This window comes from Urocitellus parryii, chromosome 2 (assembly GCF_045843805.1).
Source record: "Urocitellus parryii isolate mUroPar1 chromosome 2, mUroPar1.hap1, whole genome shotgun sequence".
Lineage (NCBI taxonomy): Eukaryota > Metazoa > Chordata > Mammalia > Rodentia > Sciuridae > Urocitellus > Urocitellus parryii.
In genome coordinates this window covers 175,401,008-175,419,666 of record NC_135532.1, presented here as the reverse complement: position 1 = coordinate 175,419,666, position 18,659 = coordinate 175,401,008, and the positions used below count along the sequence as shown (strand labels likewise).

Here is an 18,659-nt window from a genome sequence, read left to right as displayed (position 1 = left end):
TTTTAAAAAAATATTTATTTTTTAGCTGTAGTTGGACACAATACCTTTATTTCATTTATTTATTTTTATGTGGTGCTAAGGATGGAACCCAGGGTCCTGCACATGCGAGGCAAGCGCTCTACCGCTGAGCCAAGGCCCCAGCCCCAGCTAGCATCTTTATTACAATGTTGAATATAGCAGTGAAGGCATATATTTGTCTTGTTTCTCATCTTAGAAGTAAAGCATTTAGTTTCTCACCATGAAGTATAATGAATTTCTCACCATTTAATACAGTAGGATTGTTAGAGATACACTTTATCAGGTTAAGGAATTTCCCTTGTATTTCTAATTTGCTAGGAACTTCTGCTAGAACTCTGATCAGGAATAGATACTAGATTTACTACTGGCATATTCCTGAGTACACTGAGATGATCACATGGGTTGTCTTTTTATTTGCTTTGTTGTTAATGAGGCTAATTACACTGACTGGTTTTTTTAATCTAAACCAACCTTGTATTCCTGCACTAAATCCCCCTTGACACCCCCACACACCCCCAACTCCTGGTACTGGGGATTGAATGTACTTCACCACTGATCTACATCCCCAGTCCTTTTCATTTTTTGAGACAGGGTCTCCCTTAGTTGCCAAGGCTGGTCTTATACTTGTGATCCTCCTGCTGAAGCTTTTGGAGTGATTAGTATTATAGGCATGCATCACAATGCCAGGCAGACATGTTATTATTCTTTTTACATATTACTAGATGTAATTTGCTAAAAATTTTAGAATTTTTGCACCCATGTTATTGAGGGATATTGGCGGGTGTTTTTTCTTTCTTGAAATGCCTTTGGTTTGGATCAAGGTAATATTGTCCTTAAAGAATGAGTTGGGGAGTATTCCCCACTTATCTATTTTCTGGAAGCATTTGTGTAAAACTGATATTATTACTTCCTAAAATATTTGATAGAATTCACCCATGAAGTCACACCTAGGACTGGAGTTTTCTTTCTTGGTAGTTTTTTAACTACAAATACAATTTTTAAATAAATATAGAACTATTGTTGGTATCTATTTCATCAACCAAAGCTGTCAAATTTAAAGGCACAAAAATTCTTCATTTTATTTTATTATTCCATTAATATCTATAGAATCTATACTGCTATTAAATATCTATTTCACGATATAAAGGATCAAACCATTTCCAAGTGACTGAACTGCATCCCAAGACAATGTTCAAAATATCAATGTATTATTTTAGTCCTGCTGATTTATCTACTACCCAACAAGGTAAAATTCACAATGTCTGACATTCAAAGAATACGACCCAGTTATAAAAGTAATAATATTTCTTACCTGCTAGAAATGTTTATTGATTAACCATTGCAAATTTGAAAGATTTACTTGCTCTACAATGACAAAATAATTATAAATACCCAGTGGGAAACTATATCTTGCCTGTAAAAAGAGAGGAAAATGACTGAAAATTATTGTGCTGTCTTATTATTGTTTGTTTAATATGTTAATGAAGAATTTTGAGACCTTTAGGATAGTTATCCTTATTGGCCTACATCAGAATGATCTAGAAAGCTTTTTGAAAGTATCAATGCCTGAGTCCTATTTGTCACCAAAAGTTCTGATTCAGTAGGTCAAGGGCAGAGTCTGCACAAAGGTATTCTGACAAAGCTTCCTGTATGATTCTGATGCACATCTCTGATTAAGAATTGTCTATTTGCATAGATGACATCTCAAATGATCTACTGTACATTAAAATAAACAGAAACAAAACTAAAACATCTTAACAGAAAGCAAAGGTTTTAAGGTCAAGTCATGAGTCATTTTTTATTAGGATCAAACTCCACTTTGATATCATATTTTACTTCAATGACCAATTCGAGCACCTGTAACCAGAACACAGCTGTTGGATTTGAATCAAAAGAGATGGCCATTGTTTCTAACTCTGCAGCCCCAGTAAAGCAACAGTACACTGCAGTCATGGGGAAGACTACACTCTACTTACACAATAGCTGATTGATAAGCAAGAAATCTCTACAATAGTGTTCTGCAACTAACTGTGAACAGTGGCTTGAATTAAACAGTTCTCTAATTTGTACAGAATTTTTCTAGTTTTCTACCCTACTTTAAAAATTTGCAGTTTTTAAATAAATACTACAAAAGAAAGGTTATTTCTTAATACCTTAAAATACTGCGTTCTCCTCGAGAGATTGAGAAACATAAAAATTTTTGCTAAGAATTCTTTGTCTAACCAAGTATTTAGAAATAAGTTCTTTCAGTATATTCATCTTGACACTATTATATAAAGAACTCCTCTATAAAGTAACAGATGTTTTGACTACCAGACAACTTTCACATACGATTTAACCTTCTGGTTCATTTTTTGTGTGTGTCAATAAGACAGATTCCAGTAGTCACATCATTTTTAACCTCTTACAAAAGACACAGAAATAGGTGTATTGCACTTCCACGTACCCATCACCTTGTTCTCACCCTAGTTCTCACAATTATCAAAACCAAAATGCTAGCTTCATAAAGTCTTATTGCTTTTATAGCTGATGTACTTCTTTTTCTTTTTTTAATTAGTACATGTTAATTATATATCACAGGGGATTGAATGTACTTTACCACTGATCTACAACCCCAGTCCTTTTCATTTTTTGAGACAGAGTCTCACTAAGTTGCCAAGGCTGGTCTTGTACTTGTGATCCCCCTGCTAAAGCTTCTGGAGTGATTAGTATTATAGGCATGCATCACAATGCCAGGCAGACATGTTATTATTCTTTTTACATATTATTAGATGTAATTTGCTAAAAATTTTATAATTTTTGCACCCATGTTATTGAGGGTGCATATTCATACATGCATCCAACACAACATAATTTGATCAATTTCATTCCCTATTAATTTTCCTTACCCTCACCTTCTCCTATATTAATAGTCTCTCTTCTATTCATCTTTTTTCCTTTTAGTTTCCACATGTGATTCTCGAGTCTTATTTCACTTAATGAATGTTCTCCAGTTCCATCTATTTTCCTGCAAATGACATAATTGTCTTCTTTTTCATAGCTAAAGAATACTCTATTGTGTAGATATATCACATTTCCTTTATCCATTCATCTGTTGATGGGCACCCTAACTTGGCTGTTACAAATTGTGCTGCTGTGATAAACATGGGCATGCAGGTATCTCTAAGGTATGTTGACTTTAATTCTTTATGCTGAGCAGTGGTATAGATGGTTTACATGGTAGCTCTATTTTTAGTTTTAGGAAAAACCTCCATACTGATTTCCATATTAGCTGTACTAATTTCTGCATTCCTACCAACAGTGCATAAGGGCTCTTTTTCCCCCTACATCCTTGCCAGCATTTATCGATATTTGTATTCTTGATGACTGCCATTCTCACAAGGATGAGACAGAATTCTCAATGATTTGTGTTTTCCTGATGGCTACAGATGAACATTTTTTCACATAATTATTTGCCATTTGTGCTGCTGCTTTTGAGCAGTATCTATTCAATTCATTGGCCTACTCATTTTGTTGCTGTTGGTTTTAACTTTTTTATACATTCTGGATAGTAATCCTGTTGTAAGAGTGGCTAGCAAAGATTTTCTCCCATTCTGTACACTGTCTCTTCACTCTGTTGTTTCCTTGGCTGTTCACAGCTTTTTACTTTGACACCACCCCCTTTTATCAAGTTTTGCTCTTCTCTCTTGAGTTACAGCAATCCTGTTGCCTAGGCCTGTATCTTGAAGTGTCTCCCCCATGTTTTCTTCTTGCAGTTTCAAAGTATCAGGTCTCCTATTTAGGTCTTCAATCCACTTTGAATTGACATTTGTATAGGGTGAGAAAGAGAGACCTAGGATCTAGATTTTTGTCCTACATGTGCATAACCAGTTTTCCTAGAACCATCTGTTAAAGAGGCTGTCTTTTCTCCAACATGTTTTTTGATGCCTTGTTCAGAATCAAATGCCTATAGCTGTGTGGGTTTATTAATGTGGTTTCTACTTTATTCCATTGGTCTACCTGTTTTTATGTCAGTGCCATACTGTTTTTGTTGATGGCTCTGTAATATACTTTGAAATAGGGTATTGTGATACCTCCAGCATTGCTCTCTTTACTCAGGATTGCTTTGGTTATTCTGGGTCTTTTGTTCTCCCATATGAATTTTAGAATTGTTTTTCCTAGTTCTGTGAAGAATTTCATTGGTATTTTGATGGGAGCCTGCCCTGAATCTATCTGTAGAATACTTTTGGTAGGACAGACATTTTAACAATATTAATTAAGCCTATCCATAAATATTGGGAGGTCTTCCCATCTTCTAATGTCTTCTTCAATTTTTTTTCAGTGTCTTTTGATTTTTATTGTAGAGGTTTTTCACCTTCTTGGTTAGGCTTATTCTAGGGGTTGTTTGTCTGGCTGGTTTATTTGAGGATTTGTTTTGTTTTGTTTTGTTTTGCTTGTTTGTTTTTTTAGCAGTGCTGGGGATGGAACCCAGGGACTTACACATTCAAGGCAAGCAAGCCACACCACCAGTCCATATTCCTAGGTTATCATTGTTGTTTGTTGAAGTTATTGTGAATGGCATTTTTTTTCCTGATTCTTCCCAGTGAATTCATTATTGATATACAGAAAAGCTACTGATTTTTGTATGTTGATTTTCTATCTTGCTATTTTGCTAAATTGTTTATCACATCTAAAAGTGCTCTGGTGGAGCTGTTAGGGTATTCTAACTTCATTATATCATCTGCAAATAGGACTAATTTGACTTCTTCCTTTCCTATATATATCCCTTTAATATCTTTCTCTTGCCCAATTGCTCTGGCTAAAATTTCAAGTATTATATTGAATAGAAGTGGTAAGAATGGATATCCCTTTCTTGTTCCTAATTTTAAAGAAAATGCTTTGGTTTTCCCCATTTACTATATTGTTGGCTTTGGGTTTGTCATATATAGGCTTTATAATGTTAAAGTAAGATCCTTCTTTCTCTAGTTTTTTTAGGGCTTTTATCATAAAGAGGTACAGAATTTTGTTGAAGAATTTTTCTGCATCTATTGAGATGATCAAGTGATTCTTATCCTTGATTCTATTCGTGTAGTATTACTATTAATGTAGTGTATTACTACTGATTTGCATATGTTAATGCTAATAAATCCCATTGTATTATTTGATTGATCTTTAACAAATAGGATTTTTAAACAAACCTCTTTACAATATCACATATAAATTAATTTCTTAATATATCTAATATGATAAACTTCCCCATATTGTTTCAGAATATACTTATTAGTTTTGTTCAAAACCATCGTTTTGTTCCGTACTGTAATACACTAAAACATTTTGCCTGAAATGACAATGTGCAAATTTGAAAATGTCACCTCTAGTTTCCCATTATGTATGACCCACCAAAATCTTTAACATGACATACAATATCTTGTATGATTTGACCTTTACCCAAATCAAGATCCCAGACACAACCGAGATGTCTCCAGGCTCCATAATAATCCAAAATTTTCTTAATGAGTAAATCAACCCAATGAAAAACAGATTAAATGAATAAAGAAGGCACAGTTGACTAAAAGAAAAAAAAAAAAAAAAAGCAACCACTGCATATATCTTGACTGAATACTGAATTAAAGAGGCAAAGAAAAAAAATCTAGTTATAAAAGATATTATTGGCATAATTGAGAAAATTTGAAGGTATAATTATTACTATCATTATAAATGGAGTATAGAAGTATTTTCTTACTTTTAGGAGATGCATACCAAAACTTCAAATGATTCAAGGAAAAAAGTATGTGTTGTGTGTATATATGTATGTAAATGTGTATGCAAAATAGAAAGGGACACAAAAATATAGATAGAGCTAATGTGCTAAAAAAATATTAACTGGTAAGTCCAAATTGAGTTTGTAGGTGTTCACTGCACAATTGTTTCAACTCTTCTGTAAGTCTAAATATTTTTAAAATAAAAAAGTTGTGGGGGAAAAGTGGAAAAATGTATTGCTTTCTTTTCCCAGTAATGTCTGGATTTTTGCTGATAGCACTGATTACTGTAAGCAATACTTCAAAAACAAAGCAAATCCCTGGGTTTGATTCCCAGCACCACAAAATAAATAAATAAATGTTCAAAATAAAAAATAAAATGTACTAGTAGTCCTCACAGATTTTTAAATTTTTTAACTGGTACATAAATATATAATCATTGTACATATAGCATACCATGTAATGTTTTAATACGTGCATACACTACGTAGTGTTTAAAGCAGGCTAAACAGCCTAGCACATGTGAGGCCCAAGGTTTAACCCCCAGCACCATAAGAAAAAAAAATACTTCATAAATCAAGTTAAGCATATCCATCTTCTCAAAAATTTATTATTTTTTAAAAACATTCAAAATAATTTATTCTAGCATTCTGAAATACACAGTATGTAACTGTTATATGTAGTCACACACCAGAACTTCTTACTCCCAACTGTAGCTTAGTACTACTGATCAACCTTTCCCCATTCCTTCCTCCCTCTACACTGTGTAATAAATATCTTTTGACATAGGCGATGTCATATTATACATTCTAATTATATTCTTTAATCTGTTTTCTTTCACTTATAGACATCATCTGCATAAACTGAAATCCACACTCTTGCTCTTTTATGAAAGGCAGAAAAATGCAATGGTTTAGAGAGGGGTTGGCAAACTTTCTTTAGAGGATCAACTAATAAATACAGTCATCCCTTGGTATCAGCCCATCCCCCAAAGGACCCTCAGTGGACAAAAAAAAAAAAATCTGCAAGTACTCAAATTCCTAACATAAAATGATACAGTAATTGCATATAGCCTAGGTACATCCTCCTGTATACTTTAAATAATCTCTAGATTACTTATAATACCTAATACACTATAAATTTTATGAAATAGTTGTTATACCATATTGTTTAGCATGTACAGACAATAAAAGCCTGTGCATGCGCAGTACACATTTTTTTCCAAATATTTTCAATCTGTAGTTGATTGAATATGCAGATGTGGAACCCAGAGATATTGAAACCCAACTGTACTCAACACTGCAGTTGTAGCAAAAAAATTTTAAAAATGCCATAGACAATACGTATTTGTTCCAATGCAAGTTATAGCTGTGTTCCAATGCAAGTTTATAACTGGATACTGAAATTTTACATAATTTCATGTGCCATAAAATTATTATTTTTTAACTTTAAAAATATATAACCTGAGCTGAGGCTGTAGCTCAGTGGAAGTGTGCTTGCCTAGCCTGTGTAAGGCACTGGGTTCTATTCTCAGCACCACATACAAAAAAATAAAATAAAGGTCCATCAACAACTAAAAAATATTTTTTTAAAAAAGTAAAACCTGAGCTCACAGGTAGAAATTATGATATGAACTTGCAAGGACCAGTGAAGAGAGAGGAAAAAAAAAAGAAAAAAATGTGGGACCACATGTTTAAAAATTATTCAAAATTTCAAAGCACAGCATCCCTGGGCAACTACACAGATTGCACACCCATGAAACATGCAGGCCATAGTTTGCCAACTTGTGGCTTAGATTCTAATAGATGCAGAGTGCAATTGACTGAGTTCAAATCCTTCTACCACTTAATAGCTGTATATCTTCACTATGCCTTAGTTCCCACATTTGTAAATGGGAATAATAATAGTATATACCTCATATAGTTGTCATTAGAAATAAGTATATGAAGTACTTAAAATGGCCCTAGTATAAAGCACTTTATACATATTAGCTATCATCATATTTTAATAGTTAAATATTCTACTTTGCCAACATTTCACATAATTTTGCCCTTTTCCTATGTGCTGATAAACATTGCTCCAATATCCTTGTTCATATAACTGCATACACTTATCATATTATTCATTAGAAGATATTCCAAGATATATGCCAAATTAAAATATATATATCTTTAAATTCCACCAAAAAAATTGGTATTAATATGACCTTCAAAACAAGCTCTACCACCAGATGCAATGGTACATGGTTGTAATCCCAGCAACTCCAGAGGCTGAGGCAGGAGGATCATAAGTTCCAAACCACGGGCTGGGACTGTGGCTTAGCGGTAGTGCACTTGCCTGGCATGTATGAGGCACTGGGTTCAATTCTCAGCACCACGTATAAATAAATAAATAATAAAGATCTATCAACAACTAAGAAAAAATTAAAAAAAAAAAAAAGTTCAAAGCCACTTAGCAAAACCCTGTCTCAAAAATTTAAAAAGGTGGAGATGTGGCTCGGTGATTAAGCACCTCTGAGTTAAATTCCCAGTACTATAAACACAAGCAAAAAAAGGCTCTACCACCACATCCTCTGCGGTACTATAAGGATCTACATCCACTCAGGCCTTTCTACACTTCTAACCCACGAATCATATGCAAAATAAAATAGTTTAAGTCACTAAATGTTGGGTTAGTTTGTTACATTCCAGAAGCAAGATCCAAAATGCAAGGCCAGGCTTATGGCAATTTAGATAACCAGAATAATTTAAAGGCCAGGCTTATGGCAATAGATAACCAGAATAATTTAAAGTAGACACTGGGCTGGGGATATAGCTCAGTGGTAGGGCACTTGCCTGGCACATGCAAAGCCCTGGGTTCAATCCCCAGAAGGAAGGAAGGAAGGAAAGAAAGAAAGAAGGAAAAATACTGATTAAGAAAAGAGCTCCAAATCAATGTGTGCTTCAAAAGTTACCTTCCAAAAGCAATTAATTGGGGACTTTGAGAAGCAACTTAGAAACACTTTTTAAAATCACTTAAGACTCTTAGTTATAACAGTTATAGATGGATCAGGTTACATTTTATTTTTAAATATCTCCTTCTGATTCAAGAGTCCAATTTAGATTTTTTTTTTTAATTGAGTGTAGTACTGGGGGACACTATACCACTGAGCTATAACCCCAGCACTTCTCATTTGAGAAAGAGTCTTTCTAAATGGCCCAGGCTAGCCTCAAACTTGTGATCCTCCTGCCTCAGCCTCCCAGGGTACTAGAATCATGTGTGCCCCACCACATCTGGCTTAGATTTTCTAAGTAGACGATTAAATACAAAATTATCAGGAGTTTATCAACAGGGAGAAAAGATGGTTAACAGATACATGGGTACAATCAAAGAGACTGATTATGCCAATATTCTATAGCACAGCAGTGTAACAACTATGATCAACAACAATTAAATGAATGTTTCAAAATGGCCAGTGGAGAACAAAGTTGAATATTTCTAACCCAAAGAAATGATAAATGTCTGAGATGTTAGATATGCCAATTATGCTAATCTGATCACTTTACATTACATACATATAAATAAGTACAATTACTGTGTCAACTATTTAAAAAATTAACACTATGTACATGTGTGTATACACATAGAGAGAAAAAATATCTATTAATAGATTTAATAAACCATTAAAAAGTAAAACTATAGTGATATTTACCAGATTAACTAAGATCAGATATAGTGAAAATGGTTACAGTTTAGAATAGGAGTGAGCATTGAGAGTGGGTAAGTGGGATGGGAAGATAATTTAGTTTACATTTTATACCCTCCTGTATTATTTGAACTGCTTAAAAGAAAAAATATATATACATATACATACATACATACATATATATTTAGTTTATGATTTCAAAAAATTGAACTAAAAAAACTGTGAAAAGAATTAACAGATTTAACATAAATGATAAAGATGGGAATAATAACAACAAGAAGACAAAGAAATGACACTGTGCTAAAAAAACAACCAACAACAACAACCACCTAGTGTTCTATACCATTCTGAAAATAGCCTTCAAACATCGAGGAAAATCAAAAGGATTATCCAGCAAATACTGAGATGGTTAAACAAGCCTTGAAAGAAATATAAAAGTCTTTAAATTAAATGATAAATGCTAGAAGATATCTTTATTTTATTCTTTGTTTTATTCATAAAAACTACCACCTGAAAATAACCTCTAAAACTCATTCTCCTTCCTTAAACTTTATAAAGTCTAACTTTGTTTTTGTTTTGTTTGTTGGCACTGGGGCGGGAATCCAGAGGTGCTCTACCACCCAGCTACATCCTTAGCTCTTTTTATTTTTTATTTTGACAATCTGGCTTAGTTGCAGGGGCTGGCCTCAAACTTTCAATCCTTCTGCCTCAGCCTGCTGAATTACTGAAATTACAGGTGAAAAGCACCACACCCAGCTACCTTAAATTCTTTTGAGTTAAAAATCCAAAGGAAACCAGCAGTGGCACAGTCCTGTAATCCCAGCTATTGGCCACTCCAGAAGCAGAAGCAAGATCCAAAATTCAAGGCCAGGCTTATAGCAATTTATTGAGGTCCTATCTCAAAATAAATATTTTTTACAAGGGCTGAAGTGGTAGAATATTTACCTAACATACAGAAGGCACTGGATCCAATCCCCAGTACTATAATCAATAAAAACAAAATGAATAAATTTTTAACTTCCTATGAAGTTTCTCAAAGACCAAAACTGAAATCAAACTAAAGCAACATACCAACAAAAGCAAAAAGAAAAAGAAAAAGGACAGGAAATGTTTTGTTTACTTAAAAATAAACACATACATTATAGTTTCATCAACTTTGATTTTCCATGAGTCAAAAGTATACATACTCTACTCACATCTGCTCACATTTTATTCAAAATGACTCTAAAATGCATAAAGTTAAATTCTGATATTAACCCTCCTACTGCCCATACTCCACTCCCTTCCTTCAATTAAACTGTTCTGCCATGTTTTATACCTCAGCACTAGGCCACATTTTTTGCTTTTTGCTTTTTTTTTTTTTAATCAATGAAAAATTTTGTATTTAAATTCAAGTAAAGCTGGGTATGGCACACACCTGTAACCCCAGCTACTAGGGAAGCTGAAGCAGGAGAAGCACAAGTTCAACGCCAGCCTCAGCAACTTAATAAAATCCTGTCTCAAAATAAAAGATAAAAAGGGCTTTTATTCTGGGGATGTACCTCAATGGTAAAGCATCCTGGGATTCAATCTCTAGTACCAATAATTAAATAAATGCATAAATACATTCAAGTAGGAGCTGGGAAGGTAACTCAGTGGTAAAGTGCATGCCTAGCATGCACAGAGCCTTGGGTTCAATACCCAGTAGTGCAAAAATAAATAAATAAAATCAAGTAGGTCTATGGCATCACAAAAAAAAAAAAATACACAGAAGATTTAAGAGGAAAAACTGACCATATTCCAGTGAAGAATCTTATATTATTTCAAGTATACACTGTTGTAAGACTATAATCAAGTCAATCTCCTTTTACGAAATTTTCTTTCTCTGATGTAAAAACAGTAATATAATCACCCAAATATTTCTCAATTTTTAACTCACATTGCTTCTCATCTAATCTTCATTCTTATAGATACAATTCAAATAGAAACAAGAGTTCATGTAACCTCAAATATATTCATGTGTGTGTGTGTGTATGTATTCAGATAGAGAGAGATCATCACAGTAGTTGTCTTCATGACTTATCCTTCACTCTGACATCATTTCAGACTTAAACTTTTACTATGCTGGGTCCTTAGGCTTTTGTTGTTCCTTCCACCTTCTTAAATACTCCAAACAGAAATTTGCATTTGTTCCTCTCTTTCCTTTTCTCTCTCTCTCTCTCAGCTCTTCAGTTTCAAATGTTGTTGTTATATATAGTCTTACTATATTGCCAGACTGGAGGGCAATAGCTATTCACTGGCATATCCCACTATTAACACTTAGTGCATACATGAAATAAGCAGAGTCCACTAAAGCCCAGAACTGCTGGGCTTAAGCAATCCTCCTACCTCAGCCTCCCAAGTGAATGGGGATATACGAATGAGCCATTGCTCCTGGGTCCTTTGCTGCTTTCCTTTTACAAAATTAAGGGAAGTTTGGCCGTCTACTTTGTTTCATCATCTACAACATGGATAATTTTATATTTACAACTACATGCTGAACTCTTATATCCTTCATTAGTTCTAATATGCTTCCAACCAATACAGTCGTCCCCCCTTATCTGCAAGGGAAACATTCCAAGGCCCATAATGGGTACCTAAACTGTGGATAGTGCCAAGCCCTTGTATGTATATAACCATGATAAAGTTTAAAAGTGAGGTACAAGAGATCAGTAACAATAACTAATAAGATGTAGGATGATTATAACAAAAGTAATAATAAAAGTTATATGACTATTGGTCTCTCATAGTGTCACACTTCTTATAATGACATGAGGTGATTACAATGCCTATGTACTAAGATGGAGTAAGATTTATGACATAGATAGTGTTGGGTTACTGTATCTGTTTCAAGTAATCCTGGATTGACGCAAGATGATGTCAGTATTAGAATGTCAGGAGAAGACACCAACAGTTGGGGATCCTCAATAGCTGAAGAGTTTTGTTGTTATTGTTATTGTTGTTGTTTGCCAAAAACTTTTGGAAGAACATTGTACTCAGAAGTTGCTGTCTCCACAATTTATCCTCTGGTGTCTACTTTGCACATTTATGAGTACAGGTTCTATTGGGTATTTTCTTCCAGAAGAGCCAAGTTTCCTCACTGAAAACTTGCTTTGCATGGTATCCTCATCCAGCTTCTTCAGCTCTACTGAAAATATGGGAGCAGCTTCTTCATCAGTAGATGTAGCCTCTCCAATAAGTTTTATATTTTTCAATCCAAATATAAACCTCAATCTGTATAATCATCAAACCACATCCCAACTGGTTTGGTGTCACTCCTTTTAGGAAATCCTTTGCTGAAGTCTTCACATAAGCTAAACACTTTCTGCACAACACCCTGCCATCAATCAGAACATATTTTCAGTTCATGTCTTCCACACACAAATTTAATGCCTTTTTTATCTTAAATAAGCACTTACTACTTACTACATGTCCATAACTTTCACAGTGAGAAATGGCAGGAAAACTAGGATGAATTTCTTTTTATCTTCATTAATTTCAGAGACAGAAGATTCATTCTTACCACAGATCTTAGCAACCTCAGCATACAATTTTTTTTTCCATTTTTCTTCTTTGTAATATTGGAGGTTGAACCTAGGAGTGTTCTACTACTAAACTACAGCCCCTTCCATTTTTAAAATTTTTAAACAATTTTCAGACAGGGTCACAATAAATTGCCTCAAATTTACAGTCCTTCTGCTTCAGCCTCCTGAGTCACTGGGATTACCAAGTGCCACTATGCTCAGCAGCATACAATTTCTTTTCTTTCTCCTGGTAAATCAAGAGTTTTCACCTTTTACCTAAAGGCATATCCAAATTGCAAGTATAACAAGGAGCAGGACAACAGGAGATTTCAAAACACTACTCAGAAAGGCAAATATTTTAGAACTTGTGAATTATTTCTATATTTTTCCATTTAATTATTTTCAGACCAAGACTGAGAGCAGATAACTGAAACCTTGAAAGTAAAACCACAGATAAGGGAGCCTCTAAAAATGAGTGGATTCACTTCCAGGTCCATCATTTTGAAACCCTACCATTAAGAAAATTAATTAACCTTTCAAAATATCCAGTTTGGGATTTCTTACAAATATTTTTTTTAAATAAGGAAAATAATTCTAATTCCATTGGATATTTCAAAAGCTGAATAAGAGAGTAATCATAAAAGCACCTAGTCTGAGGTCTGGCACATTATAAAACTTGTGTTCCTTTATATCAACTGAAGTGATATTACAAATGATGAGTTAGAAGCTTCAAAAAGAAATATCAGAATTCCCATATTTTAATACTAAAATTATAATTCCATTCCACCACTTCAAAGATGAAAACTCTCTTCCTCTTATTGCTTGGACCACTATATTTCTGATGTATAAATTGCCATTTAAGAATGTTTTCAGTGTATGGAGAGTTTATCTGTTATAAAAGTGGAATGTAAACTGGCAAATCAGCCAGGATTGGCACCAGTTTAACCGCAAAATATAATCAAAGTGTAGATTGTGACATTCTACCCAATGTCTTTCACCCAATAAAAACCTACACTTGAATCCATCTTTTTAAGAAATATTTATTTCTAAGTTATTGAACAAATATATCTGAAATAGAATCTACAAATGAAAAACCTCCAGTATGATATAAAATAGACACTGATAAAGGATAAAAATCAATATAAAGGCTGGGGTTGTGGCTCAGTGGTAGAGTGTTTGCATAACATGTGTGAGGGACTGGGTTCAATTCTCAGCAATACATATAAATAAATAAAGGTCCATTGACAACTAAAAAAATTTTTTGAAAAAGTCAATATAGTAGACAGATATTACATGGTTGAAAGCTTACTAAGGCCAACATTTTTATATTTGAACATTGATCAACACAAAAATTTCTCATGATTCAGAAAATTTTAATTCAACCTTTTATTTAAAACAAAATATTCATTTCCTGAGTAAGCTAGAATATGTTTAAATAAAGGAAAGAAACTTTATTGCAAGTTTATGAATTTTTAAATAACTACATACAATTTAGCACTCAAATTCAAACTTTAAATGTTGAATGTTTTGGTCAAATGTAAAATTTCCACTTAAAAAAAAGTACGCTTAGACACATTTACATTCTTGCAGATTTTTAAATGAACAAGATTCTGACCTTTAAGCTAATATTAGACTGGTGTTTTAAAAACTAAAAAGGAATCCAAAATTATACAATGAAATAGGCCCTGGAATCTAAAAACAAAAAAACAAAAACTTGTACATTGGAGTGTACAAGTAACCACTGGGTTTATTCAAATTACTAAAGACAATGTTGCAACCACAATAACCTTCTCTCCCTATTTCAACCAATCCCCCCCCCCGCATGTTCTCATCCATTTAACAAGAAAATGAATGTTTCAAAACTTGAACAGTAGTAAAAATTTTTCTTCAGCAAGATTTGCCTTTTGCATTCATCCTGCAGCACTCAAGGCAGTTATGTGCACACGCCAGATTTAAATGCTGTATGATTCATTTGTGAAAGAAAATGAAATTAAGAATTAGTGTAAAGATGGTTGGGTATGGTGACGCACACCTGTGATCCCAGTAACTCTGGAGGCTGGGGCAGGAGGATCACAAGTTTGAGTTCAGCCTCAGCAATTTAGCAAGACCCTAAAAAAATTTGTGAGACCTTGTCTCAAAATAAAAAATAAAAAAAGCACTGGGGATTTTGTTCAGTGGTGAAGCATCCCTGGGTTCAATCTCCAGTACAAAAAAAAAATTAATATAAAAATGACACAATAGATCAGGACACTACAAGTGCAGCTGCCTTGCTATCAATAAAACAAAGCCAGCTGGGAGTGATGGCACACCCTGTAAACCCAGCTACTGAGCAGCTGAGGCAAGAGGACAGCAAGTTTGAAGCCCCCTGGGCAACTTGGTGAGAACCTATCTCAAAATAAATTTTGAAAAGCAAGGCAGGGATGAGGGGTACATACAGGGAGGTAGGTAAGGGGTAGAATACTCCTGGGTTCAATTCCCAGTGCCACAAAAAAAGTTTTTTAATTTTTTAAAATTTTTTATTTGTTTTAATTAGTTATATATGAGAGTAGAATGCACTTATATACTTTGATATATCATACATAGATGGGATATAATTTCTCATTTTTCTGATTATACCTATTGTAGAATCACATTGGTCATACAATCACATATATACATAAAGTAATAATGTCTGTTTCATTCTACTATCTTTCTTTTCCCCCCATCCCCTGCCTTCCCCTCCTTTCACTTCCCTCTACCTAATCTAAGGTAACCCTATTTTTTTTTTGTATTACAATTCTTTAATACACATATATACCACAATTTTGTATCTCTGTTTGTATATAAAGTATGTTGACACCCAATTCAAGTCTTCATACATGTACTTTGTATAATGATGTCCATCACATTCCACCATCCTTCCTAATCGTTTTTTTAATTTTAAATAAAAAAGCCCAGCCCTCACAAATTTTCTATTTTGATATGATTTCCAATACTCATAAAAAAGAGTACTATTCCTACACATATAAATAGACTTATGAAACACATTATTCAACTACTACAAATCTACATAGTAACAGATAAAAAAAAAAAACTACAAATATTAGGAATGTGAATAATGAGACTTCTATTTCTTGGCATTCTTCCTGCTACTACAAATCTAATCTAGCCTCAACAAAGTATACAAAATGCTTGAGTTCTTGGAATATTGATATTTTTTCCCTATTTGCAGCTGACAAATAACTAGAATACCAGAAAAAAAAACTTCTGAAAATCTGTAACTCTATTAAAATATATACTACATCCAAGTTTAGCAAAAGTTCACTATACTGCACCACAAAACTTAATGTTTCCCTTATTTTGTATTCAATGATTCTTTTATTTTAAAAACAAAGGCATTACAAGGTTTGTGATCAACGCCAAATGGCTAGAAATATCTCCAAATCACTTCTCAGATTGTTTATTTAAAAATATCAAATTTCAAATGTGAAATAAAGGCAGCACAAAGCTGCATTTTCTAAACAGAAAAATGCTGTGATTACTTCATTTAAAATAAACAGCTGAGTCATATTAATAGAAATGTCACAAAACGCAGAACTTTCTAAGGTACTCTTTAAAAATTAATGCATTTGTAGCCCATCCCTGGAAATTAACCTGCAAGACTGTTCTAGACAATCCATTTGTGGATGAGTCCTTCAATTCACCCATAACATAAAAGTTTCAATATCCAATAGCAACAATAGTAATCAAACCAAGTTTCTTTTGCAAGCTATAGCCTTAAGCTCCAAATAAAATTAAAACCCAGAAAAGATCAAAAGTCAAAGTGTTCTAAAATTTTCTCTAAGAAGTAGGTGTTCCTTCATTTTAGATGTCTTTTTTCCTTGCTTTTCACTGAAAGGAAAATGGGAAATCAAATTAACAGTGATAAGGATGAGAACAGTTAGTTCCCCGGCAGAGGATGCAAGAATTTACCATCAAGGATTGGCAGGGAGATCGGCAGGCACATACACACAGACATTCAGAGGAAGCTTTCAAAAAATGTCACTATCTAAAGGAAGTTTTAAGGCCTTATTTTGTTGAAGTAGAAGGCCAGCCCTGCAAATGCACTGTAAAATAGAACTACAAAAATTTCCAATCTCCAGAGCAATTCAACAGTTCCCTAGGAATGAGCATGTATTCTGGTCTTACTCAGAACTACTGCCTCTCACACAGAAGGTAGGGTAATCCATAGTGAATAGGAATGCCACCAGGTCGATTTATGTGACAGATCCACTGGGAGCATCCGACTGGGATTCAGGGCCCTTTAGGGCCCGAGGCGGCTAGAAGAGTAACATAAATGCAATCTTCAGGGCCCTCCTACTTCCGTTCTCAAAACAGAAATGCACTGCTTCTCCTAGTCCTCGCCCTTCAGCCCAGTACCTCCCCACAGCGTAGCCCCCTTCAAAGAGCTTATGTGGAAAGAAAAGCAAAGACAGTCACGAACTAGGGTCGATGGAATGCGGTTGGTCAAAGCACCCCCAGCCCCGACTCCAGAACAAATCAACTGCCAGCGCCTCCCTGAGCGCTCCTCTGGCAGGAGACAAGCAGCAGCAGACGCAGACGTCCCAGCTCGCCCCCAACTCCTTCCTTCCCCGGCTAAGGGGAGCGGAAAAGCGCAAAGAGGAACTAAGTGAACTGCAAGAGGATGCCCAGAAAGCTCACTCAAAGAAGGGGTGGGGAGGGGGTGGAAACCAAGAAGGAGCGGAAGGAAGGGGAAAGGAAGAGCAGCAAGAAGAGGAAGGGGGCGAGAGCGCGCGCCCGCAAAGGGGACGAGACTTCGGGAACGCGGCTGCACCCCGTTTCCTCTAGGCGGGAGAGGGTACACCGGGTCTCCGGGGCGCTCCGCCCCAGGCAGAGGGCAAGGAAAAGACGGTGAGGAGGCTCCGGCCCCTTCTCAGCCACGCCTCGACCCTCGGGAAAGGCCGGTGGAAAGCGACAGTGCCCTCGCCGAGTGGGAAGCGAGACAAGCGCCGCTCGCCCCGTCGGAAGGCAGGGACTGCGGGGCCCTCCTCCCGTTCCGCGGGGCCAGCTTTCACGCCCCCACCGCCGGGGGAGGCGGCTCTGGGGGGACGCCGGCCAGGCGCCGTGCCGGTTACCTGAAGCGGGGCGAGTCCTTCAGACACTCCTCGAAATCCACCGTCATCTTCATCCTACCTCCGCCTCGCCTTGCTGGCAGCGCTAGGAGAGCCGAGGGGCCCGCGGGAGCGGCCGCACTGGAGACCCAGACGGCTTCAGTGGACTCACGGCCGCGACTAACACTGCGCGGAGCTGCGGAGGGCGCCTCGCCCGCTGGTCATAGCATCCGTGAAGACAGCGACCGCTCGTCAGGCCCCAGTCCGGCCCCTCTTCCTCCCGCCCCCAGCAGAGCGCTGGCCTCGGGGAAATGGCCCGGGAGTGACAGCCACGGCCAGCCAGCCACGAACCCGGCGGCTAATGGGCGGGGCTTCCGGCAGCACCGCCTGCGGGCTCTCGGGCAACGTGCCTGAGCGACAACAGCTCCAACCAATGATCAGCTTGACCGTGGGCACCTCCTTGCCACAACCGCCCCCGACGGCCAACCGGGATGCGCGGGCGTCGTTAGGCGGGACGCACCGTTGCTGGGAGGCTGGCCGCTGAGGCTCCTTGGGAAGGAAGTCACGTGACATCGCTCCGCGTTTC

General features: G+C 36.1%; 1 protein-coding gene across 3 annotated transcripts in view; it reads right to left on the bottom strand.

Annotated features, from left to right (window-relative positions):
• Positions 1-18,366, bottom strand: part of Acap2 (ArfGAP with coiled-coil, ankyrin repeat and PH domains 2) — a 124,976-nt gene extending 106,610 nt beyond the window's left edge. For 2 of the 3 annotated variants that reach the window (XM_026380122.2, XM_026380124.2), the window contains exon 1: positions 18,098-18,365. In XM_026380122.2, coding sequence (XP_026235907.1) covers positions 18,098-18,150 — 53 coding nt within the window. In that variant the 5' untranslated portion in view covers positions 18,151-18,365. Of the gene's footprint in view, positions 1-18,097 lie in introns of all 3 variants that reach the window. The other variant, XM_026380123.2, reaches the window with a different exon arrangement.
• Between the last annotated feature and the right edge of the window lie 293 nt (positions 18,367-18,659).